This window comes from Tauraco erythrolophus, chromosome 3, assembly GCF_009769465.1.
Source record: "Tauraco erythrolophus isolate bTauEry1 chromosome 3, bTauEry1.pri, whole genome shotgun sequence".
Lineage (NCBI taxonomy): Eukaryota > Metazoa > Chordata > Aves > Musophagiformes > Musophagidae > Tauraco > Tauraco erythrolophus.
Window position 1 is genome coordinate 61,949,304 of NC_141467.1, and position 27,662 is coordinate 61,976,965.

The 27,662-nt window shown below is 40.3% G+C and overlaps 1 protein-coding gene across 1 annotated transcript; it reads right to left on the minus strand.

The window, feature by feature from the left end:
- LOC104375540 (kinesin-like protein KIF20A) lies at positions 1-24,692 on the minus strand. The gene is given in 22 exon segments (XM_086609289.1): positions 1-276; positions 1,517-1,636; positions 3,292-3,359; positions 3,442-3,559; positions 5,159-5,324; positions 6,557-6,696; positions 8,342-8,367; positions 8,370-8,511; positions 9,683-9,848; positions 10,432-10,587; positions 12,620-12,691; positions 14,338-14,449; positions 14,530-14,724; positions 15,200-15,296; positions 19,160-19,209; positions 19,212-19,343; positions 19,441-19,548; positions 19,551-19,578; positions 20,485-20,604; positions 23,328-23,402; positions 24,562-24,605; positions 24,608-24,692. Coding segments are annotated over 22 exon segments (2,496 nt in total).
- Positions 24,693-27,662: the final 2,970 nt, after the last annotated feature.

Below are 27,662 nucleotides of genomic sequence, written 5' to 3' on the forward strand. Positions count from 1 at the left end.
TTATTCTTTTGCTTTATGAGCAAACAGTACTTGTTTTCTTGAAGAGGATGAAGCATCTTCATGCTTCCCCCAGCCTTTACCAAGAGGTGTACTAGCAGTGGCTGCTACTGTGGACTTCAGGTTAGCCAACAAACCTCTCCTGGATTTTTGTTGTTTTGGCTCCTCTGTAGAAAAATGCTTTTTCCGTTCATCAAGTTCTTTTTGCAGGGAAGACACTGTTTCTTCAAGCTCAAGAACACGTTTAGCCCAGTTCTGAAGACTATTCATTTCTTGATCCTATGAGGATATGGCTGTGTTAGACTTCGGAGCGTTCACATACCTTTTTCATGTAGTTAATTTTCTGTTTCAAATTATTTTACTACACCAGTGAACACCCCTGTTATTACTATGTCAAATGGCTATTCAGTACCTATTTCTTCTGAATTACTTCTATGTAATTTAGAGAACAGCAGACTACGGGGCCATCAGATCTAGTTATAGACTAAGTCCGACTGAAGAACCTGATGCTACAATGCTTAGCCACACTATGCGAAGAATTGCTGTTGTTCCAGGAATCAAAGGAGGCTTTCCTGGCTTACGCTGCAATTACTGAAAGCAAAACTGGTCAAATCAAAACTCTTACCACAGTCATAAGTCTGCTAACCAGGACTGAATAAATACTTTGAGTGGGCAGAACAGAGTTTTAAAGATGCTCTCTAATCCTTGTGGTTAACAAAAAGTCACCTTCCTTTGTCGTAGAACCAATTAAGAAACAGAGTTCAAGACGAATAATTTTCAGTCTCAGACTTAGACTAAAAAGCATGCAGAAGGTAATTTAATGTTCAAAGGAAGATGTCACTAAGCAGTCTTCTACCTGCCTTGCTTCATTTGCAGATTACAAATGAGGCAGGCATAGCTGCAAAATGTCAAGAGTTCAAAATTTTCATTTTTTTTATTTAGGAATGTAGTTGATGTCTGGGGTCAGATGCTGTCAATTCTATGAAGCCCCTGCTTTTGAAGGAAAGATTTCTTATATTTCAGTATTAATTTGTTTACCTGCCCATATCTCTTATCCAGCTTTTTGGATTGTCAGTATAGCTTTAAAGCCATAGATCTTTAGGTCTTGTAGCACTAACACTTGTGCACTAACAACTTGCTTGCCCTCAGCAACACACTTCAAGACTGGAGTTCTGAGTAGTATGTTCTTGACTTGACAATAATCTATGGTATCTTTAGATTAGCAAGAATTGAAAGCACAAAGTTACCCTATTGACCAAGTCTACCATTTAAATTGAAAAAATGAGTCTTGTCCTACAAGACACAGAGTCAAGGAGTGAAACACAAAGGTTCTGAGCTCATAATTCAGGAAGTTAGGGATAGAAAAAAAGAAAGAAAAAAAACAATTTAAGTAAAGATGTTATGCTAACATCAAAATAAACTAAGTCTGAAAGGTGTTTTTACATGTAAAGATGAAGAAACATCCAGTACAAATATACATACAAGCCATACTAAAGTTGCTTTTAAATTGTTGACAAACCTTGAGTATAATTGTATGCTTCAGTTGACTGTTCTCTTCTGCCATTTTTCTGTAGCCTTCATTAGCTTCTAGCAGGGTTTCATTTAATTTCTGTATTTTAAACTTCAGAGATTTTATAAGCTGAAAATAAAACCCATACACACTGAAGTTCAAGAGAGCATGTTTTACATGAATTTTATTACTAGAAGTCATACAGACACTATAAGCATTTCTGATTAATATTGATCAGTGCAATCTGTAAGATCAAAGCAATGAAGAAAAAGGCTGCTTCTCTCAACCTCTTGTGTCCCAACCCATCATTTCTGGTGATAAAATACAGCTGGAGCATTCAAGGGTTACTGTGCTGAAACTACGAGATTTACACAGACCTGTCAATCAAAGAACTGCAGCACAGACTAAGCTACTTTTGGAACAGTCTGCTCCTTGTCAGTAAGGATAGTTAAAAGAATGCTCTTGTCTCATTAACATTATTCATATAATGAATTGGAACACAGAACAGAGGACCTCACCTTTCTGATGGGAATATTAATGGATTAAGTCCTGAGAGGGAAAAGAAACTCTGAACCAGCAAAATTAATGTAGAAATAAATAAATGATATAACAAGACTGGAGGGAAAGCATCTAGATTGCCAAGAAAAAACCTTTGCCCATGTTTAATGGCTGAATGGGAGGGAAGAAAAAAAAAAAGTAGTGAATTACTCATCACTCATACACAGACATATGAGGCAAAACAGAAGGGCACTGATGGAACCAACTGCTTTAAACTGCTCTCACTTCAGTTATTGCCAAGCAGCAGTCCTATCATTCTAACACTTTCTAGCCACACAAAACAATCAATAGTGTATCCCTCTATCAAGATAAAAGCCAAACTTTCTTTCTAGCATCAAAATTTGAAATTGACATAGGAAATGGAAAGTTACATACAGCTCTGAAGAACAGGAGTGAAAAACAAATGCCAGGGCTATAACACAAGACATTAAACTTGGTAAGGAAAAAGTTATTTTTGGAGTACACTTTCTCAATAGAAAGACATTTAAGTTCACTTTCCATTTACATGGTTTATTAGAACTAGCTGGAACTATTTCTCCAACCCCTACTCCTGTTTGTTATCGGTGAAAGGAGCAAGGCTTGTCTCTTCCCTCCTCCCCATCCTTTTTAGACAGGTGAAACTAACCATGGCCTTACAAGTTCATTCAAGGTGTAGACTAAAAATGCATACTTAAAAATAATTAATAGCTGTTTTCCGTAACACAGCCTGAAGCTCATAATTTCCACCTCTATATGCTATTCGGGGATCTTGTTTGTTTGATGAACAGACACTACCCTGTACTTAAGGGGATAGTGTAGTCGATACTTACAGAAAGGACTGTTTTAAGGCACTGTTTTGGCTAGAGATCTAAACTTCCACAAGATTCTGTAACTGTATCCCCATGCATAAGCAGGCAGCATTTCAGAAAGGAAAGCACTGAGGCCATAGCAGCAATGTTTACAACAAATTCCTATCCAAGGCTATACATTTCCCTACTTCCAACTTGCATCATGTGCACCATGTGACTTCTTATAGTAGCAGATGTCTTTACAACCTAGAGTAAAGCCAGAACACAGCCAACCTCTGGCACAAGTCATCCACAATTGGGCAAGGGCTTTTTTGTAAACTTGGCACCAACTTGCAGGAATCTTCATGCTTTGTCTACAGTGCAAATCTTTAAGCATTGAACCATGCCCAAGTTTAGTACCGTTATCCCCAGATTTGTTAAATACTAAGCAAGAGCTACCTCTTCTTTCTCTTTGCATTGTTTCTGCAATCCTTCATTGGCTCTCTTCATCGTCTTGTTCATAAGATCTACAGGCAAAAGAAAAGTTTACTTGTTTATACACAATACCAAAAGTAAACTCAACTCTGAATATCCAGATTAGATTCCTACCTAGTTCCATGTTATTTTCAGTAGTTGGTATATCTGAATTTGAAATTCCCAGAGCCAACAGCCTCCCTGACTGTTCATCAAGTTGCTTTTCCAACTGCAGTATTTTACTCTCTCTATCCTGAAAAAAGAAGGCCACATGGTAAAATTTGTCTAAATTTCTGCTTAACCTGATGTGTTACTGCACATCCTTCAATTATACTACACATAGATACACAGTTTTAAATCATTTCAGGTGGAAGTTGTGATGGTTATGGTTGAGAAACCACAGTAAGGAATAACATTCAGATCATGAGACCTTGTAGGAGGAAGTTATTTTACATAGGAGTCAACTCTTCCAGTCTGAAGACTTCCAAACTATGTTAAAAGTTACCATACAGTAGAAAAGAAACTTTAGTGCAGCTGTGCTAAACACTGTTGCTTGTAAACTTACTGTATAAGGAAGAACATATTTCTTAGAAATAAGTTTTAATCTCAGTCTCTTTTTCAGTACCTGTCAGATTGCTAGGGTGGTATTTCAGAGTGGAAAAATCAAACAAGTGTCACTATCAAGAAAGTTATTCATCTTATTCTGATTCTCTGAAGCTGCTCGCTCAAATGTCATATTGTGATCCCCTTTGTCAATTAAGAATTTTACATCTTCAGCATTTCATCAGTTTCTTATCTGACTTGCTACCAAGACCATCTTGTTCTTTTAATTGTCCCTTATGCAGCCTTATGGCCAGTGTAAGAGGCAGCTATAAATACAGAGAGCACTATTAAAAACTCTTTTCCTCCACCCCAGTATGGTGTTAAGCATAAAAACAGAGTTTAAGCAGGGAAAAAAGACAAATGTGAAGGAGCTGGAAAAACAGAGGCCATTACACACTACAGTGTTGCTTATCAGCACTTGAATGGAGAGCTGTAAAAGCAGAAATGTTCATTTATCACAATCTGCAACAGAAATCCACTTCCCTCATGTCTTGAAAGGAACCTGCCTACCAGTGGAGTGAGACATCTTATCAGTTCCTGGAAAAGAGAGTGCAGTGAGAAAGCACACTCACTGTGTGGTGTACACCACAGTCGTTGTGTTCTTCCACTACAGACCTCGTGACAAAACTGAGACCTGTAGCAGAGGCTAGAAGTAAATACTGATAGAGTTGCACATGGGCTAAGTTGGCTCAGTTGCAAAAGGAATAGTAACTTACTGATGCCAACTCTGAGCAGTTCTAGGTCTAAGTACATTCAGGAGATTAGGTTCTCTCCTGCATAAAGTTTGATTTCTCAATACAATTTCTTATCCCACAATCCTCCCTCTAGACCTTCAGAGTAGAGATCCATTATAATTAAAATAGCTACCATGTACTAAATTCTCCACCAGCCCCTTCAGACTAGCATTTTGCTCTACACTCTACAATCCCAAGGATCTCCACAAAGCCAGATTGCTGTCTACACCATCCCTCTAGGTGTTCCAATCATTGCACTACAGAGACAAGATGACTTGGATTTAACTGAACTGTACCCTCAAACATTGGGAAGTTCAGATATACGCTACAGGTAGCGTTAGAAGACATCTCTATGCTCATGGTTAGCATTGGACACCAGAACAGCTAGGCTGAACTGCTAGTTATTTCGACTGGTCAGCATTACATTTAGGATTCCTAAATAATTCTGTTGAAGGAAAGCACAACTTACAGCTAAGAGGCTAGCATGCATTTTTTTAGCAGCAGTCAAGTCATACCTCAACTTTCTCTTGTTCAGCTAGAAATTCTTCTATGGGAACATAATTGTCTTCAATTTGTTCCATTGCACACACATATGCATGTTTCTTGATGGCCTCTTTATACATTTCAAATTTGCTCTCCAGTTTTTCTTCATAACTGTCTTTCAGATCTTCCAAGCGGTTGCTGAGGAGAACATGCTGTTTTTATTTAATATATTAGCACTCTGGCTATTACAATTTGACTACATGTGTTCAACTGGCAATATCGAAATTATTCATCTAATCATAAATAGTGAAGTTGAGATCAAGAAACACTTTTCTCCCTTTTCTCCTTTTCATTCTCAATGATCCTACAGACTTGCAACACAGCATAACTTCTACTTGCACATAGGAAGAAAAGTGCTATAGAAGAAGACATACTTGGATCTGTCCAGCAAAAGTTTTATAAAAAAAAAATCCACCAACATGTAGTGATAGATATGACTCAACTCAATTAGACCTGCTATTTGAAACATATTTCCAGGGAGTGTCTTTCACATGGGTTTGGGTTTTTTTTCCTCCCCAATTAAACATAAACACCAAATGCACATCACCTTATTATTCCAATACATTACACATTACTCTTGTCACAACTTAAAAAAATGCCCCAGCAGTGACACAGAACATCACCTCAAAAAAGAACAAGTGTCACTGCTGTTTCCTGTGTTTGGCCAAAGGCACCCAACTGATTTTAAAGTCAGCGCAGGCGTTAAACCATAGTGTGTTCAGCTGGCAACTTAACTTCTGGTTAGCCTCTGTTAGTAATTCAAACAGCAGGAAACTGATTTCAAGAAGAGAAGAGTTAAGAGGAAGTGAACTCAGCTTTAGCAATCCGGATACACTTGAAAAAAATTCCCAAGTTGCAGTGCAGTGCAGGCAAACACTATTTTTTATGATAGTAAGCTAACAATGGTTCACAAATCATCTAGGAGCAAGAATCCAGAAGGAGAGCTCAAAGAGATACAATTCAAACTACCTTAAGCACATACGTGCATATTAACGTCACCAAATATAAGTTTTGGAACAATCACAAACCTCAGCGGGGTATCTGTAAGTCTTCCACATCTGCTAAATACTAACAAGTCAAGACAATCTCCAGTAATTACAAATTAAACAGAATGAAGTTCAACAGAAAGTAGCATTACTTTTTCATTGTACGTGGGAAGAGGCTGATCTGTACAAGTTTATTTTAATGTCCCTTCTTCCCTTTTCATCAGAAACTTTGAAACTGTCCAGCCCCAACTTCTCTAAATAACACTAGCATGCATGTCTTGCATATACATATGTATGTATATGCATAAATATGTATATATATAAATGAATGCATTTATAGATGTGGAATCCTTCAGTCTTGAGGAGGATTGTAATATGACTTGCCTCCAGGCTTCCTCTGTTTCCAACAGCTGTCGGAACATTGCTTCTGCCATCTCTCTACGTATCTTCACCTCCAGAAGGAGTTTACTTTGCCTTTCTGCAACTAGCTTCTCCTTTAGGTTCTCTGTAGTTTTCAAGAGGTCCTAAATTTAACATATTCGGTTCAGAAAACAGGCTAGAAACACATATTGACATGCATGTCAAATGAAATATTGATACAGACAGCCATCCAAAGAGGGCATTTCTACGAGTCTACATTTTCAAGGCAGCTGCACTAAGAGTTAAAGATTTTCAAGCATTAATTTCTACCTCAAAACCAACTTTGATGGTTTCTGTAATCAAAGACATTTACTACTGTTTTGGCATTTAAATATTAATTTGTACAACCATTTAGCATAAAGTCCACTTGATTTTTACAGTTTATCACAATTACATTGTATAGCTTTGTTTTTAAAATGCTGCATCTTAACTTGTTCCTGCTGTTCCCAGAAGGGCACAGATCATAGAATCATAGAATGGTTAGGGCTGGAAGGGACCTTCAAAGGTCATCTAGTCCAACCCGCCTGCAAGGAACAGGGATATCTCCAACTAGATCAGGTTGCTCAGGGCCTCGTCCAACCTGGCCTTGAACGTCTCCAGGGATGGAGCATCCACCACCTCTCTGGGCAACCTGTTCCAGTGTTCTACAACTCTCATGGTAAAAATTTTTTCCTAATATCCAACCTGAACCTACCTCCCTCTATTTTAAAACCATTACCCCTTGTCCTATCACAACTGGCCCTCCTGAACAGCCTCTCCCCATCTTTCTTGTAGGCCCCCTTGAGGTACTGGAAGACCGCTATAAGGTCACCCCGGAGCCTCCTCTTCTCCAGGCTGAACAGCCCCAACTCTTTCAGCCTGTCCTCATAGGAAAGGTGCTCCAGCCTCTTATCATCTTCGTGGCCCTCCTCTGGACCCTCTCCAACTGGTCCATGTCCTTCTTATGTTGGGGACTCCAGAACTGGACGCAATACTCCAAGTGAGGTCCTCACAAGGACAGAGTAGAGGGGGAGAATCACCTCCCTCGACCTGCTGGCCACGCTCCTCTTGATGCAGCCCAGGACGCGGTTGGCCTTCTGGGCCGCAAGAGCACATTGCCAGCTCATATTGAGCTTCTCGTCCACCAGTACTCCCAAGTCCTTCTCCTCAGGACTGCTCTCGATCCATTCTCTGCCCAGTCTGTATTTGTGCCTGGGATTGCCATGACCCAGATGTAGGACCTTGCACTTGGCCTGGTTGAACTTCATGAGGTTGGCACAGGCCCACCTCTCCAGCCTGTCTAGGTCCCTCTGGATGGCATCCCTCCCTTCCAGGGTGTTGACGGCACCATACAGCTTGGTGTCATCGGTGAACTTGCTGAGGCTGCACTCCATACCACTGTCCACATCACCAACAAAGATGTTGAAGAGGGCCGGGCCCAACACAGATCCCTGAGGGACGCCACTCGTGACTAGGTGACTAAACGTTGCTTTAAACACACATATTGCTTCCTTACTCTTCTCATTGAGCAATCATTTGAATTCCAAATTTAGCACTTGGCCCAACCAGAAGGCCACAAGCAGCCTTCCACAACTACACTTGTTCCCTTCGAACTAGACCACTTCAAATCTAGGTCTGCCCGACGCGGAGCAGAAGCTTACAGTTCTCATTTGATACAGCTTCCAGCATATCTCTTACAGTAGAAGATTCTAATACTAGAACTAATAGCAATGGCTTTCTTGGTACAATTTTGAGTAGATGTGCATCTACCTCATGACTCAGAATGGTGATGTCCACTCCTCTTCTGCAGAGGTTTCAGTACTGTCAGGAGAGTCATCTACAGATGTGTTAGCATCAAAGCGCACGATAGGCTTGCCATCGCCTCCAACTAGCTTGGGTGGAAAATAACCAAAATTTTTGGGTAGGATTGTCTGGATTACCTGGAAATCCAGAGTTGAACACACTGATTTATCACTGCTGTCAATATTGCAGGTATCAGAACACTAAGAATAAGTGGTATGAATGCGTTGTATTTACACTATATTTAATGATTACAAGAATGTTAACAAAATTTTACATGTCTTTTAGCAGGCAAAAACATCCACTGATACGAATATAAGACTTTGGTACTCTAACAAAGTGAAAATGGGAAAGATTATTTACTAACAAACTTAGTGCGGTTGTCTAGAAAGGTGTTTCTCTGCTCCTAAAATACATAGCTTGTCTCCTCAGTCCACATTCTCATGATAAAATTTGCAGCTGAAGAGAATTAGAAAATCTTTCTCTCTGAGATCATATTAGACATGCCATTACAGACTTGAAACATGTCAGAACTAATCAATGGTTCCAGCCTAGAAATGGAGTTATTTCTGCCATGAAACACAGTATAGCCCACCACCCCACTCCTTGCAAGAAGCAGCTTCCAGGAAGCTGAATGAACTTAAGACCAAACATCACCCAAGTCCTGAGTTTAATGGAGCCTGACAAGCAGAGCGAACAGTAAAAGCATGAGAGCATGTAGATTTAGCAGAGGGGTTTTTGCCTTCAAAGGAGAGGAGCACACTACCTTCAAGCTTATCTTACCACCAAAAAGTCTTCCCTTATTGTTTGTTATCAATTACTTGCACTTGGGCAAATAGGAGTAATGCAGGCACAAGAATCTCATTTAGACTACAAAATAAGAGGCAGGCTCCTCCTTTTACTACCATCGCCAGCTGTCCAAGAGTTTTGAACAATTGTCATGTTGGGCAACAGATGCTTCGCTGCACATAGGTTAAACAATTCATCAAAAGCTTGAGTTGAAATCTTGCATTTGCTCAGATATATGGTATAACCAGTCATATCTGAATGTGCCCTGACTACTTTTTGCACAGTGTCTATGGTGTAGAACTGAATAAGCCACAAATAGCTGCAGCTATCTTAACTTCTTACCACAAATAGCTTGAGGATGGGCAAGACTACTGGAAGCCTTTTAGAGGGAAGCCACATGCAGAAGAATTAATATGATGTATCGGAAGTCCTAATCACACTCAAGTCCATACAATCTGATCATTTTATGAACCAATAGTAATGAAGAATGCAGAATAGCAGAGAAAACAGATGTACTCTTACCTGTTTGGCTATAGCTGAGAATTTCATTACATGTAGTGTTTTCATCGTATGTGGAAGCTGCTGATTAACGTTTACAATCATGCAAGCTTTGCCTTTTCCACAAAAGAAGGGCTGAAACAGACGAGTCAATTTGCTCTCTCTGAATGGAATATAGCTTGGCTTCATCCTCATGGATAAAAGAATAATGAAATTGTGAAAAAAAAAAGTTGTAAAATTTTGCAATTCTGTAACTTAGCTTAATTCTCTTTCAGGAAACAGATCCAGTGGGATGCTCATATTTAAGCCCGAGCTATTTCACATCAAAGAGCAAGACCTTTCTTGGATCTCATAAGCTCTCCAACAAACTGAAGTATTTAAAAGTGAAAGTAGTATAGTGTCTGCATCACAGTTCCTTAGTATTAGAAAACAGATACTGGAACAAGCAAAAAGCTAAATATAGGACATCTGTCAACTGTTTGATGATTGTGTAATTTGAGGTGAAAGGGAAGAGGACAAAACAGGAGCTCTGTACACAAAATGTATTGCTCGTATACGACCTTGGTAGTTTGCTACTAACTGCCTTTTTTTATTCTCCACAAACAACAGGTTTAGAGGGAAAGAATGTTCATTTCAGGTATTCCAGTGACATCTGTAAGGAAGAAGGCTTACAAGATTTCATAGATTTCCATTTTCCTCTGACTATGTGAACCCCTTGCAGAAACACAAAGGGATGCTTAGGGTTTTCAACCTAAAACTTGCATGTTTAAAACTTGTCACTTACTTTGGATTTGATTTTGCTTCATGCTGCAATGCATTTTCCAAGGATATGAAGAGAATTATTAATATTTCCTGCTTCTTTTAGTCGGTCTCCAAAGGCTTGTGTTTTATTACACCTCTCTGATCCAGCCAAGTCACAGAAAGACAACCTGTGTGAAAGAATTATCCAGAACACACATATAATTTACTTAACAGTATGAAAATAGAACCACATGTCTTTATTTCTTTATGTGTCTAAAGTGTAAATGAGTGACTCATTTCAGCCTATCTAGATCACAGAACAAATTGTACTTCAACATTGACGTTTTGTCCAGAAGGCACTACAGAAGGTATTTAGGGTAACAGCACTAACCTATCTTCCCACTGTATATAAAGATACTTGAACAAGATTACTGCTTCTAAGACAGTCTATTCAGCACATTCAAAAAAGTCTGCTTGTAGTGCTCATTTAAAACTTTGTAGGCGTTCTTACATAAAGAATTCAGTTTAGGAACCCAAATTTTGTTGTAATCCTAAAGTAAGTACTTCCAGGCAAGATAAGAGGATTTCTGAAACAGTTTTGCATAGTGGGGCTATACTACGGAAGCACTTTGACTGTCACCTTCACCAGTTCCAGCACTGAGATGATTGCAGGGTAGTAGTATGCATCAGTACACCACAGTCTGCCTCTTTTGGATGCAGAACCATTTGTTGACTATTGTAAATAAGAGGCCAGAAGTCCTTCCCAGATCACCTCAGAGCTCTTTGTTTGGCTGTAGCAATTACGTGCTACTAAACTCAGGCCAATGAATTGTCCCTCATGTACAATAGATTACAGTCAGAGACGATTATCCTGGATAATCAAGGAATTTCATCAGTTTTACTTTATAGTAAGAAAGCCCTTGAAATACAGAAGCTCTGGAAGTTAGATAATTTATGTAACCCAACTATTACTCACTATACATACATTTATTTACATAAAATAACACCTTTGTAACATCATAGCCTTTCAGAGTTGAAATAAGTACATATTAAAATAATATACATATTAATAAGGCACATATATCAACTGTGTGAAAGGCTATGATCTTCTGATCTTTATCCTTTACAGTACAAGATGAAAAGCTTTTTTCTTCCCTAAGCAACATACAAACTCTGTCATTCATCTAACAGCTGCTGCAAGCTTTGCCAGGGAAATACACCAACACAGAGAACTGCAAGGAATGCAGACACAGTCATTCCTCAAGTGATCTTTGCTTAGAGTATTTATCACCATAATATCTGACATTAAAAGGTGTTATCTCACAGTGAGGTATATTTATTACCAACTCTGCTCGGTTGGTAATAAACAAGAGACAAGAGAGGAATCAGTAGGAACCATGACTGAACTAAAACACTGTTAGAGGACTGTCCTCATTTTTCCATATCAAGCTAAATGGACAATTAGTCAGGGAAAAAAGAAACAAAAAAAAGCTATCTAAATGGCTTCAAGCAGCTCCACACCACTTCCTCTAAATCACAAAAGAACAGAGACGTGTAAGGTGTAGCACTGCTCTCAAGGTGCACTTACAAGCATTTTAGATCAGAACAGTTTTTAAACAAATCACCTGACAATCCCCTCTTACTGTAGATTGTACCATGGACCAGTCCCCAGAGCATGTTATCTGCATTCTTTTTGGATGACAGACTTGAATTTGGGTTCCAGGAACACATCAAACGTCCTGCCACAAACAGTCGACCCATAAACTCTGGCCTGGTCCCAAAGTAGAAAGATACGTTGGCATAGCTTGCACCTTGGGTCTTCAGCACTAGCTGCTGTGCTCTGACTTTAGAGTGGCATCTATCAGCCAGCCAGTTGAATTCTGCGTAGCAGAACATATAGTGTGCTATACACAGTACTACTCTGTCCCCGCCTCACCATTATGTAAGACAATATACATATACTTCCCTCAATTATGTATTACTGACAGAGTTTTACAGGTTCCATTTGCCAAATCTTAACAGAATAAGAGAGACACAGAAACACTTTAAGCTTGCCCCTATCAGATTTCCAGTCAGTTTATTTCCAGTCAGTGGAGCTCTGATTTCCTTCTCAGCTCTCACGGGATTTATTAAAAGAAAGTTCACCGGTTTAGCATGCTTACACCTTATGACTTTTCTAAAATATTTATGTTCTGGTAATCAGCAGAAGCATTCACTTACTCTGAAACTCCGAGAACACACGGCTGATGCTCATCAGTTAGCTTTAGTAGTCTGACTGAAAAGATACTGTGACTGGAATGGAAAGAAGACCTTTTAATTACCACATTTATGAAAATTATGCAGCCACTGAAGCAAAGTAAAATTTGTATGCTACAGAAAGTGCAGTGCTGAAGAAAGAACAAGAATTAATTCACTAATTTACATTAGGTACCTTCACAATTCCTTCATTCAACAGCAAAAAGCAGCAATAAAAGTTGTGTTTTGTGATTTTATTTCTTTCAATACAGAAAAGGGAAAAACATCACATGAAGCCTACAAGCTCTCTTGGAGAAAGAACAAGCCAGTTCACTTTAGTTTACTGATCAGAAGATGAGTACTCAGGTAGCCACTTAGCATACAAACTTTAAAACAGCACCTGAACCCAGTAAATCTGAAGAATTAACTTCTTCAAATAAATAGGTGGTGGGGGAGGGGAATAAGGTTTGACAGTCCTGTAATATTGCCTGCTTCGACATACACAGTTATTTGTTACGTTTTGAAGTTACTCTGTTTTCTAGAAAGGTTGAATTTGTAACACTTAAAATCCAGTTACTGTGGTCTAGACATCAAGCTACCAAGGCAGCAGACATATACTGTCTGAAACCAAGAGAAAATTCCAGAACCAGAAGTGCCCTGTTCCCAGTTTATGCAGTAAATCAGGAAGCACAGAAGACAAACTTCTCTAGTAGAGATTTAAAGCAATGCTTCACTCCTCAGCACTAACCCACGATTTAAGATGAGGTTTCTAAAAACAAAAAAAACCCCACAACTTAGCAACAAGCTAAGTGGAAGTCAGCATATTCTCTGGAGCAAAAAGTGGACCTCCTACGCAGAAAACTCTGGAGAAAAACCTTGTTCTTTTCTGCACTACTTTAAGCTTGAGTGAAATTCAGGTGGAATCATATCAGGAAGTTTAATGGCAGCTGTCTTTAGCTAATATAGATCAGGCATAACTCTTGCTTTTTAGAAAAAGGTAGGTTTAGTAACACTACGATTATATTAGCTAAATATACAATGAGGGTCTTCCACACTTAAAGAACAAATTAATAAGAGGACATTAAAATCAAGTGAGAAGGCATTTCAACAGAAAGTATACCACCTTCTCTATTTATTCCTCCCACTCCATCAAACTAGATGCTCCTTGAGCCCTCTTCCCAGAGCTGGGTAAGAGCTAGGGGTGTAATTCTTAGACACCAAGTAAGCTCAGACAGAACACAGCAATCTAAAAGCATCTCGATAATCTACCAGCACTGAAATATTCTCCATGACTCGCTCCTTCCTACATCCCCTACTGACAGACTACAGGTTTCCAAGAACTATACTACCAGTGATAAAGAATCATCCAGCTTTTCCTTCAACACCTTCACGTGGCCATTCCCACTCAGCACCATTAGCATTTCTCAAGATGCACAGCCCTGCTGGCACTCAAAAACGAATGTGATTTGATCTCTTTGGTTGTCCAAAGCCATGAAGAGCAACCCGAGTCCAGCTACTATTAATGTCATAGGGCTTCTCCTAGCTTTCTTGCAGAAAGAATTTCAGAATAATCAAGGAAAGTCTTAAATTATTATTGAAGAGTGGCTCATTCCAAACACATTCTAAAGTCTTCTCCTCCTTTCCCCTCTTCCCTCCCCTTAAAAGAAAAGAGACAGAGTATGCTTATAATTAGAGGAACAAACCTCCTACTTGATTGCTCATTCATTCTAGTACAAGCAAAGCTTCGGTTCTTGTTTCCTATTTTTAGTATTTTGCAGGCTTCTTCAGTGCTGTGAACGTTAATCCATTTTAAGTCTGTGAAAAGAGATCTTTTACATACACTTCTGATCAAAGAAATGCTGTGAAACTGCCAAGGTCATAACCAGTATTATTACCTTTAATATAGGAATTTCCTCCTTGATCCTCACAAATTCTTAAGACTCTGCGCTTCTGAGCTTTTGATGTAGATAATATATTTAATAGGTCATACACATATTCATTATAAATTTCACAAAAGGAAACCCATACAGATGCTTGGGTTCTTTGGTGTAGATTAGTCCTATATACATCAAGTGGAACAAAGTTGTTCTCTGCTAAGCCAAAACAGAGAAAGAGTTCAATGATCAAGCAACTAACTGATAAATTTTAATCGCAGTATATAGAACCTTCCAAAAGGAGGAGGCTTGTATATATGTGTTCTACAGTGAAATACACAGTACTGTATAACTTTGAGTTTAACCAAGAAGGTTCAAACTTCTCAGCAGTCACCTGTAACCAGAATATGCACATGTTCTAAGCTATTGCCCCCTCTCTAGCACAAGTTTCCAGCGGCATACTAGCTTTGCAGAACTAAGCCTCCCTCTTCCCCAAAAAGGGAGCGAAGCTATCAAAATATTTTTACATTGTTACTCTATCTCCTGAGTTGAGCCATCAAAGTATGGTTAAAAATTATAAATATTTGTATTTATTATTTGTATTTGTTTTTAATCCACCAATAATTACCCATTTATATTCCTAAATTTCTATTCTTTTTTTTCCCCACAACATTTTTCTACTTTATTTTACCTGGTGAATCAGAAGACAGACTTTTTGAAGTACTGTCGGAAGAAGCTGACTCCACATCACACATATTTGTAACAGTATTCGAGATGCTTTCTGTGTCCTTGAGAAAATAAGAGACAGTCGTTCATGTGGATGTAACCATGAGAACAGCAGAAATAAAAAATGACAGTAATTCCAGTATTTAAGATTTAAATATTGCACTAGTAATACTGCAGTAACCCCAGTTAAGCCCCCCTTCCTCTGGCTGCAAGTGAATGTTTTTAACAATACCAAACTAAATCAATATATGCTCCTTCCCTCACAAGAATTACTGCTCTCTGCTATTCCCAGCAACCGTTTTGAAGGCCGATTGCTGCTAACATGATAGACTTACTTTACAGCTCTGGGAGAACCAAGATCCCCTGTCAGACTGTGACAGCCCAGAATGCCTTTATGAACTACTGGACAAATATGAACAGTATTTCAGTCAACCAGGAGAACTGGAGAAGCAAGTTTCCTTCAGGGGCAGATGGCAGGGTGGTAGGCAACAGAGACTAAAGCAGCAGAGATTCCTAATTTGCTTGCTTGCTGCCAATCACTTTTGCAAATCACAGGTTTGTACCAGGGTCTGTGAGAGCGAGTCAAACTTAAAAGACCTCAGACAGAGTGAAATGATAGCTCCATAAAGGACTTAAAGATCTGATAAACCACAGTCTATGCTGGTTAATGACTGAATTTAAAGGCCATTAAAAATCCTGTATAGATACAGCACAATTTATTTAAGTACATACTTCGCTGAATTTCTTTACAAACAAAATTATTTAAAAACCCGCCAAGACTTGTCAAAGCATAGCTTCAAATTGCCACTAGGAAAACTGATGTAATGAAGTAGCAACTCCCACTATTTAGAGATTCCAACATCTCCACGTACTACCTCTGTCTCCCCTCCCCATATTTTAGACATTGATATAAATTTTCTTTAGGACATTCACCCTGATTTCGCAAAGCCCAATCCTGATAGAGGGTCATCCTACAATAGGAGAGGGGAGCAGATTCAAAGAAGTCAACTTTCATGTTATAGCTCCTAGAATGCAGTGCTAAGGTCATTATGGATTGTCTACTGATGCATGTGTTATTCACCTGGTATATCCAAAACAGAATTTTACAAACAGAAAAGTATGAAGTCATACTTCAGATCTTCGACTTTAAAGATAAATGACAATAAATCATATGCTATTATTTTTTAAATGACCATTTACAAAGGCTGCACTGTCTATACATTTATGTTGCTTGAGTAGTTACAACCACAAGCATGAATTCCAATTATTTTTGTGTAAAGTACAAAGCAGAATTCTAAAGCAGGGTAAGGAACTGACAGGCATGGCACATCTATGCATGTCAAAAATGTAATCATTGAGGTCCCTTCCAACTCTAACCATTCTAAGATCATCAAGTTCCAACCCTCCTGCCATGGGCAGGGAAACCTCCCACTACACCAGGCTGCCCAAATCCTCATCCAACCTGGCCTTGAACACTTCCAGGGATGGGGCATCCACGCCTTCTCTGGGAAACCTGTTCCAGTGCCTCACCACCCTCTGAGTGAAAATTCTTCCTTATATCTAATCAAATCTCCCCTCTTTCAGTTTAAAGCCATTGCCCCTTGTCCTATCACTACATACCCTTGTAAAAAGTCCCTCTCCAACTCTCCTGTAGGCCCCCTTTAAGTACTGGAAGGCTGCTATAAGATCACCCCGGAGCCTTCTCTTCTCCAGGCTGAACAGCCCCAGCTCTCTCAGCCTGTCTTCATAGCAGAGGTGGATTGGCATAGCATAATGAATGTAAAAAACCCAGTACCACAGTACTTGGCATGTGGTAAGTTTTTCTAAAGGTATTTCAACAAAATTGAGTTAATTAGCTATGTTGCTATACTGTTATTCAAATCATAAGACCAAATGCAGAAAAGACAGGAAGATGACTGCCTGAAAACAAGTGGGAACAGGAACTGACATTGCCAGCGACAGAAGCTGACATTTAATAGCAAATACGAGGACAGGGGGCAATAGGAATGCAAGCAAAGCAGCTTTAATCCAGTAAAAAACAGTATTTAATCCAGTGAATAGAACAAGTAGAGGGAAGGAAGAGAGGGTGTGAACCATGCCAAGCAAGACTTTTTGAAGCAGCACTGTACAGAAAAACAGTAGAACATGAAATACAAGGTATTGCAGTAACTCAGAGCAGTTTAACAGAGGACGAAAGGAACAGCAGGCTCTTTCTGCATGACATGTAAATTGAGCCTGGGAAAAGGGCCCACAGAAATCCATGTAAACCAAAACCAAGCCCATCAAACCATATCTGCTCTCACATTACAAGCTTGAGTGAGCATCTGAACAGTGATGCTATTCACAAGCTATCAAGAAGCACAGCTTCAGCACTGGGGATAGCTGAGCTATCCCTATGGAAGCATTGTAACACATAAGCAAGGTCTTGTCACGTATTATTTTCTCGATGCATTTTTACCTTTCCTTCCTGATGTGGGATCTTGCTCGCTTTACACTGCAGTGCATCAGCACCTAGATCACCTGCTGCAACATTCAGTAACTAAAAATTACTAACAAAGTCAGACTGTGATTTAACAGAAAGGAATATTTGTAAAGTAGGAGTTATATCTTCAAATAAGATATCTGACTTCCGGTTCTAGACCTTGAGCTCATGCTCATTCCTTCTTGCAAACTTGTATGTTCCATAAAGTTTTAAAAAACATTTACCTACCATCCTCCCGACCATCTCAATTTTTCCTTCAGACTCTCACCCCCTGCACATACACACACAGAGTGCAAGTGAGCTTTTAAGATACTTTCAAAATAAACATGCAATCTTTAGTATCTTTTAGCTTTTTTGTCTGAAGTCTTTCCTCAAAAGTTAACAAGGCTCAGACTAAACTAAGTTAGGTTTGCAGAGTTTAATTAAGCAACAGAATTTAGAGTGGAACTTTACATATGAATTTGATTCATTGAAGGATATTCTCTCAGAACTAACTGGAACACTTTAACAACATTAGTATTAAAGACCACAGGAAAAAAAAAAGAAAACTCAGTCAATCATTACTTCTATACTTCCAGAATTCAGAGTTGCTTTTAATGACAATCCCAAAATGCAGCAGGCCTCACACTTCAGGTTAAAATGTTCTGACATAAGGAAAAAAGGGCCAGATATCTTGTGACAATTTGCAACTGGGCTTAGAAGTATAGAATAGTCAGACACACAAGGTGCCCATTTTCTGGCGAGACCCATTTCTTACACTGGAAACAGAAATGACTAGATAATGAGAACAGGGGGCTGCCACAGCAACAACTCCTCTATTCTAACTACAATCTTCAGAGAGCAGAGTTAAAGATACATACAATCCTCTAAAGCAGGCTGTATCCTTTTTGGAAATTCATTTTGTGGCAATCTCACTTCACTTGCCGTATCAGAAAAGTTTCTTTATGAAGTTACATGAATCACAGGTTTACCAACTTTTAATCTGCCTTAAGACCTTCTGCCTTCTTCACTGCCCCTGCTAAGATGTTGCCCATCATCTCTCCCAAGCTAGTACTGGAATTTGAGCAACTGCCCAGAGATCCAGCCTGGGAACCTGACCCAAAAGAAGATTCACTTAAGAAGCAAGTTTTAGACCGGTCAGCTCTCAGACTTTTCAAGAGCTAGTTTCACCACAGTGTCAGAACTGCTCCTCTATGGAAACAGGCTTTGCAATAGTTCTTGGTTTGAACTGTGTGCTGCTTGCTGCAGAAAGTTCTTCCAGTTTACCCTGAGCTCCAAAACCAGCCAGCTGCCTTATTACTCCAAGGTTCACCAAGTATCTGTACTGCAGATTTAGATAAATCTGAAGAATCAATAGTGAAACAGAGATTTTAAAGATAGTCTGTTAGACAGGGAGTTTTTAAGAAGCTTCATTCAGTAACAAGGAAGTATTTGGTCACTGACCTCTTTCAGTGATGCAAGAATAGCAGTTTTTATGGCTTCTTCTTGCTTACTTGTGCATCTTCTAGTTTCTTAACATCATTGCTCAAATATGGTTTAAACTTCATCTTCAGGTAATGTCTTCCCCTTATGTGGTTAAAAATCACATCAAGTGAGCGAGGTAAAATACCAAAATCTTTTGAAGTCCCTTAAAAATAACAAAAGATAAAATGTAGACATCCATACAAACTTCTCATTGATTTTGGCTTGGTTGTTATAGATGCTTTCTGGCAAACGTTTTATACCTTGGATAGTGAATGTCTTGCCTGCGTTTGTAACCCCATAAGTAAACACCAGTCCATTCACTCCATTAACATATGCTCTTACTATCTCTTTCATTGAGCCTTCAAAAATTCACTCTGAGTAGTTTCTGGTCCAAAGACCTTGGAGAAGGGTAAAAAAAAAAAAAGAAGACAAAAAAAAGGAGTTTAATATATCAAAATAGTAAGCACTTATTAACAGTGACTAGTTTTTCAGAGCAAGTTGAGGAGATACCAGCTTAGTTTCCTGTCTTGCCTGTACCCCTTCTGATTAACATTTTCTGTTGGGTTCTCATAGGATGCCTGCTTAATCCTGAGAGGCACGTGGGCTTGCACTTGTTTTGCATATTTTTCGTACTTCTAAAACTATTGAGAATGCTACTAAGCACACATCGTTTAGGGGATAATTTCAAGTGCTCTGCTGGTGATGCACAACTCCCTCCTCCCTCTGTGCCAGTCACCCATATTGATGATGATTGATGAGAATATCAGCATTACAATGGTCTAAATGACTCAATGCCTGGAGCTGTTTGTGTTTTCATACTGTAAGAACAGACGTTCTTGCAGTAGGTAACAGAGTTAAGAAACTCACTTCCAGTGTTTAAGCAGTTAGGCTGCTATTCTTTCAAAAGTTAAGTCCCTAAACACATGCTTACATTAAGTCCCTTTAAACAAGTGATTTCCTGTAACGCTTCCTAGATGAGGGCATCTACGGGAACAGCAGAATCACTGTAAGTTTGTGCCTACAAGAAGTTTCTATGGCATCTAATCAAAAGAAAACAACAGAGCTACCAAAGAAGCTCCTTGTCTCATCTAATAGGCACCCTCCATTGTAATACAGCTTTCTTGACAGGCTAACAGTAAATAATAAGCAGTCTGTTTTGTTTTGGTTTTTTTTTAAGGCAGCTACTACTACATGTAGTTCAAAGAAGAAAAATCACATTGCATGATATAGTAGAAAATTCAATTTTATCATTACAGAGGGGGAAAAAACCAAACTAGAATTAAAATTAGAAAAAATTTGCCTACCTGAGAAAAGGTGAACCTGTGCACAGAATGACCAACCCCTCTTTCACTGTTTTTCATTGCAGAAGACTCTTTGGGTGCATTAAGAATTACTGTCTGGGGATCTTCAATAGTTACACAACCCTTAAAAAACAAGACAAGGTAAACCAAAACACCATACAATTATTTAGGAAGAAAGCTATCTTCGAGAAAAAAAAAAAAACAAAACAACAAACCCAAACAAACCCAAACAACCAAAACACAACAAAAACCCTAGTGTTTTCATCTATTTACCAGAGCTACAAAGAGTTGCAAATTTACATATAATCTCTGTTGAGGCATGTAACAATTACAGAGATATTCACTTTACATGAAAGCCAGAGTGTAGACAAAGTTAAGGCAATTGTCTGGAGTTTTCTAACAGGTATAAAGTTTTTCTGGGACTCCTTCCAGCAACTTTTTTTTTTAAAACAACACTTTCTAAACCCTGGTATTTGTGATTGTGGCTTGCACAGTAGCTATGAAAACAAAGCTATATAGAAACCCTACTGGTTTTCAACTTCAACCATTTTCAGTGTGAAACAAGCTATGATCAGCGTAAATAAAGTAAAATAAGTTTGAAGCATTATCCTTTGATTGATAGATGGTGTTATCAGTAATGAAGAAAACTGATCTAGTTTCAAGTAATTTGATTGCTATTTCCCAAGTAAGTAAAGTGAGATGCAATTACCTAGCAGTCACTAACTAGATAAATGTAGATCATAGTATCCCAGGAAAATTTTACACCAGGCAGGCTACCAAAAATACAAACTGAACTACCAGTACAGCTTAACAGAGTCTTGAAGCATCAGCTGCAAGGATTGACTGTAACTAAATCTGACATTCGTGTTCAGAGGCTGGCCAGAGCTGGTAAGACTAATAATCCATGCATAGCATGTACATAGGAAGTACTGCTTTTCCTAGGAGTCTCAATTAACAAGTCTATTTATCAACTGGTACAGAAGCTCTGAGAAGCTGAGTACTGAATTTAGACCAATCACCTGCTCACTGTACCAGGCTCTAAAGCCATGCACTCTTCAACATTCCTCTCATATTGCCAGGAAGATGAATGTAGGTCAGATGTGCATGTGCCACCACCTGGCACTGGCCTCATAGACACTGAGGCTTTGAAGTAGTCAGATCTGCAGAGCTGGAATCCAGCTGGTAACACATCACTCCCATTATCTCCTCCAGCTAAGCCCACAGGTAAGTTGGCAGGAGTTGGGACCATTTCTGGCACTGTACACATGGTGGTTTATATCCAGAGAACACAACTTTCTGCTCTTCCATGAGTGACTCCAGAGAATCACTGGCAGTTGTATCAAGAGTATAGAATTTCATGCAGAACTCTTACGCATTACTTGCATAAATCATTATAAGCAACAACGATCAGTTAACCTGTTGATTGTCTCTGAAGCATTAGTTTACAGCTATAAGAAATAGGGCTTAGGTTCTATTTTTTTCTTTTCTTGTTACATATTTGGAACAAAGATGCTTTCCTGAAAACTATGCATGGCAGGGAGGAATAAAGGACCTAAAAATTAAGTTGATCTCTCATTGATTATAGAGATGGGAAGGGGTTTTCGGTTGGTTGGTTGTGGTTTTTTTTTTTTCTTTTTCCATTTGCTACCAAGCATCTTACTCAAGGATTCAGGTGACTTAAGAGTATCAGTAGTAGAAAATACTGAAGACATTTAAGATCTTTCAAGCACTCATTGGTTTTGGAGGCTGAGGGAAACCCTTCATATCGTGCAAAACAGGTTATACAGCTAATATGTTGGCAGATCAACTATTTCATAATGAACTACATGAAGACAAGAGCTTTAAAAAAGTCTAGTACAAACTTCAACACTTTTTCCTCTCCCTCTCTGCTTTTAAGAGTAAGGAGCTTCACTAATTATCAGTTAATCAGAAATTTCCCATTCCAAGGAAAATAAATAATGAACAAATCGTAAAACAATTTGATTTTGTAAATGAATTTACCCTTACAGCCATAATACCAAACTGGAAGAACTGTGGCAGCGCATACCACTCAAAGAGAACTGCCTAAGTAAAGATAAATGGAAGTTGAGGGAAAAAAAAAATCCAAGTGAAAAACATACAAAGGTTCCAACTCAAGCAGATTAAATGCAAGAATACATTTTTAAAAAGCAAATCACAAGAGGCAAATCAGAACTAACATTAAAACCTCTGAACAGATCAGGAACAAGAGGTCTATCAGAGAGCCTGTGAGGCCTGGCAAACATGAGGGCTGAGGGATACACTGATACACTGCAGAGACCTTGTCCTTCAAGGACAGCTAAAGGAATTCTTTGCATCAGTGTTCACAATGTGGGGGCAGGAGGGGTATTTCTACATGTTAGCATGTGCACATGTATGTCTATGTAAAGCACTAAAGCATCTGAACCTGGCAGTATAAGCTGTAGAGGTTATAGAAAAATTTGACGAGAAAAACAGCAAGTCACCAGGACCAGGCAGTAGATCATTCAGGCATTCCAAAGAAACTCAAGGGTTAGATACCTGAATTACTCCTAGAAGTGCACAATTTCTTGCACGAAACTTCTTTGTTTCTTGAGCACTGTACAGAGTCAAGAGTGACATCACCTTTTAAATATCTTACTCAGCCGAGTTTTGCAGAGCTACAGGTGTGCGTATCCGTACCAGGCAAATTAGTAAAAGTTGTGATTAAAAAAAAAAAAGAAACCCACGTTATCCAGGTGTCCACCAATTCTATTCAGAAGCAGTACATGGCCTTTATAAAAGAAAGTCCTGGCTTACAATACTACGCATTCTTTGCGGGAGAAGAAAATCTTAATTCTACAACTAACCTGAGATTCATGGTTTTCAAGCTCTGCTATAGAAAAGGGTCTTACTCGCAAGAAGACTTTCAAAGGTTGATATGCCTATTCATTAAGAAAAAAATACAGTTATAATGGCCATTTTTTAAATAGAATACCCCCAAAATCATACCAGCATACATCTCTGGTGCAGTATTTGCTATTTCCTTACTGCCTCACTGTCTCCTTCCTTGTGAAGTTCAAACCCTAAGACTTCATTTGCTTCTTTACCTCCTAATGTCCTTCAGTAACCCCTTTTGTGTGTGTGTCGTGTTCCCCCTCTCCCCCCATTAGTGTTCTTCTGTGAGAAGGCTTAGATTTTGATTTTAAAAAAGCACACTATTGGTGGCATAAACTGCACTGCTTCCACCTCCTGGTCTCCCTCTGTATTGAATTCAAGCTGTATTTCAAACAGCTGCTCTGCAGTACTGCACTTCTATTTTGTACAGAGCATGTTCAGTTAACGGATTCACACATTCTTAGCCTCAAGAGACCACTTCCTTACTACCATCCAGGCACTAGTCCTTCATCTTCCTCACAGTAACAACCATGAAACAGTCCTCAGCTGCTAAGGTGGGCTTTTCTATGTCATACCATTATACAAAGGTCTCCCTATAAAGGCAAAGCAGTAATAGCAAGGAGATTTTGAGGGGGATCCCAGCACTTCTTCCTTTTCCACAGAGTTTCAAAGTCCCTACTTTGGCAACTTGTTCATTCAGCAGATGGATTTACCAGAAGTTTCCACAGCCCTCCTGTGACCAACACTCCCCTAATCATACAAAATTAAGTTACCTGAAGGAAGTCAATCAGGAAACCTACCATTCTAAAAATGCAGAGATGGCTTTACTATGTTCAAAAGTGTAGTGCAGCACAGCAGTATAAATTTTTATTTCCAAGCACCTAACAAGCTTTCAACAAGGATCTATAACCCTTTTTCGCTTACTAAAAAGAACAGTATGGTCACATTACATTCAAAGGGCAATTACTGAAGTCCTGTACTTCCTTGTCAAAAGCTCATCACAACAGATCACATAGCATTGACCATCTGCATTTGGTACTGGTTATGATCTATCTGTAAGCAACAAAAAGTAAGCAGAAGAATCAAACACATCTTGGGGGCAGGGGAATACACTAGTTCCTACCAAATAAATATTTGCCAGAATTAAAGCTTAAAAAAAAAAAAAACCACCATAATCAGAAGACATACTACAAAACCAATCCACACCTCCTGTTCGTCTGTATTGGACAATACTGTTGACTCCATAGGTGAGGTTTACCCGCTACGTTCAGAAAAGAAAGTGATTCCAATGTATCAGATACTTCTGCAGAAACATGGGTTTTCCCCTCATCATCCATCGTTCTGTATAAAGGAACTTGTACGGGAACAAAAAAGAGAAAAAAAAGTCTATAATTTTCTTACAAAACAGGCAAAAATACACAGAAAGCAAAACAGAGATCAGAGGAGCTTGTGTATAAACAAGCACTTCTGAAGAAATTAAGTCCTCTACAGAAGTTTGGAGTGTGAAGGCATCTCAAAAACCCCAAAAACTGACAGCTGAGCGATACTAAGGAGGGTACGAGTTTAAAGCGCAGTAACTGCCTCAGTCGGGCATTCTTTCCCCTCATCCACCTGCAAGCACCGGCCCACAGCCTGTAACGCCACCCCGAAAGGCTCAACACCACGGAGGCATCAGGGCGCCGGCCGAGCGGCCCCCGCCCGCAGCACCTCCGGGCGGAGCCCCAGCCCGCAGCCACCGTGCCGGGCCGGAGCGAGCCGCCGAACCACCGCCTCACACAAGGCGCCGTTTACACACGGGCGAGCAGCGGCCTCAGCGGACCGGGCAGGCACCGCCAGGCGGGCGGACCCTCCTCAGCGCAGGGGAGGTAGCAGCCCGCCCGGGCTCCGCGACGAGCGCCCGGGGCCGGGGCCGGGGCCGGGGCCGGTGCGCGGCTTCACGCCGTGACCCGCCGGGCGACCCGCTCGCGCGGCACCTCCCGCCGCTACCTTGCCGCGCGCGGGAAATCCGCGAAACACCGCGCGGCGGGCGGTGGAGGGAGCATTTGGGCGGGGGGAGGCGGGCGCTGATTGGCCGAACGGGAGGGAGCGGGCGGGGTGGAGCGGGCGGTGACGGACAGGCGCGCGCGCGCGCGCTCAGGCTTCGCTCCCTCCGCCCGGCGGGGGGCGCCGCCGCACAGCGCGAGGAGCCGCGGCGCCGCCGGCCCCCGCGCCGCCCGCGGCAGGGGCGGGGACGACGGGGGGGGAGTCTGCAGCGGGCGGTCGTGACGCAGATTTATTTGTCGTTTTTAGTAACCGTCTGGGCGCGGAAGGGGTTCCAACAGCGAAGCCAGGCGGCGCCGACAGCGGCAGCTCAGCGGCTAGAGGAGGGTGTCTTCCCTGACTGAGCGCGTGCTGAAGGGGGCACGCAGGAGGGGAGACGCGGATACCTAAATATTTCCATCAAAACAGTTATATAAAGTTATTATGGGCGTTACGTAAGCGCTTCGACACCACGCGGTGTTGTCGTAAACTAAGCAGAAAACAAATAAATGCCCAAATGTTTCAGGTTACACAAAGCCAGGACTGGGACAGTCTGCGTTCCACAGGCCAGAGGGACGATGCCTGCCGAGGGGAGGCCGGACCTGGCTCCCTGCTGAAGGAACTCCAGAGGAGCTGACGGTCCGGTTCAGCACCTTCAACAACGAACGATCTACTTTTCTGGTAAAGAGTGGAGAACTCCTGTTTTCCACTATTCGCCCATCTATTGCGAGCCCATCTATTCAGAGAGTAGGGAGGCAGTTTCATTTCTGTGAAGCACACGACCCAGACACAAAGTTCCATTTGTCCTTGTTCCTGAAATTAAGTTGGAAGCAGGTGGAAAGAGAGTAACACACTCGAAAGACCACAGAAAACTTGTTTTTAAAGAGCCCCAGCTTCTCAGAGAACATCTATAGATGTGACTTTACGTCATTTAGGTATGTTTAAGGGGTGCCGTGTGACTCAGGGGTACCAATAAAAAGCCATTATGCTTTGACCAGCAGGAAAGACCCAAGATAAAAATGACATCAAAGCTAGCCAGCCCTCCCTAGATCCCTCCAAGTGCGTTCAGTCAGGAGGCTATTGGGTGAAGCAGAGGGAAGATGACTTGGGTGAAAGTCAATAGCTAACCACACACAAAGGTCAGTCAGCCTCAGCTGGTAACACTCCTGGTCTGTCACTGCTCTGCCCCAGTTTATCCCTTTCAATCTTACTGGTGTCACCAAGTCAAGTTCTCACCATGCCTCTCACAGCACCCCATAAAACACAAATACTTTTAAAACTAAGGCCGGAAGTATTCATCAGGCAGCTTATATTTGTAACATACCAGCAGAAACTGACCTTTAGGAAGACAGTTTTGGTTTTTTTCCTCTGCTCAGAGTTCTTTGAGATGCTTCCCAAGGCAGCAGGCTTGTTGCAATGTGTGTGTAAATGCCACCAAGTTTCTCACCTCTCCCTTCTACCAAAGCTCTTGAGCCTGCTAACTAGAGGGACAGAATCCTTCTAAAGCTTTACATCTAATGAAAATAGGACAAGGGGGCAGGTGAGGGACTCTTGAATCCCTTTGAGTAAGAAAGCTCAAGCTCTGGCCACTTTTTTAGGTCTTGGCAAATACGAATGGGACCTCAGGGCCCACGCAACCATGTTTCCTCACTTCTGCTTGTTTAATTAGAATTCAAGTTCTCTCCTACGCTTGAGGCAGAAGCAGCAACCTGATCTTAACTGAAAGTGTTCTTTCATTTAGCTGGGGGCTTTATGTCTTGTACGTTTAAGAATGAATCATAGTTCCTTTACAGATTAGTTTGCAGAAGAAAAAACCCACCACCAACTTGAGCGGCCCTAAGTAGCAGCAATGAAAATGACTGTTTCATTGCTTTACATATGAAGCTTACCTTTAGCACCACCTTTAATATTCAAATCTATTGAAATGTAAACCTAGAAAGACAACTAGAGAGTTCCACAGCTTATTTTTGTAACTCTACATGCAAGTCTAGAGAAAGACCTTGGTGAATTCAACATATTAACCACAAATTATGAAGTTTTATAACTAACATCTTCAAGACTCATTGTCTGTGAAAAGCACGGAAAAAAAAGTCAAGTAAGCTAAGTATTAGTTCAACCTTGCATAGCAAAAACTAAGAATAGAAAACTTGGTGCTTTACCTAAACATCAATTTTAATGCTACTGCTTGTCTGGGTATAGACTAAGATTCATCTGAAGTTAAATACTTTATGGAAAATATATTTTTAATAATTTAAGTGCTGCACGTCCATACAGCCACCAACCTCCAA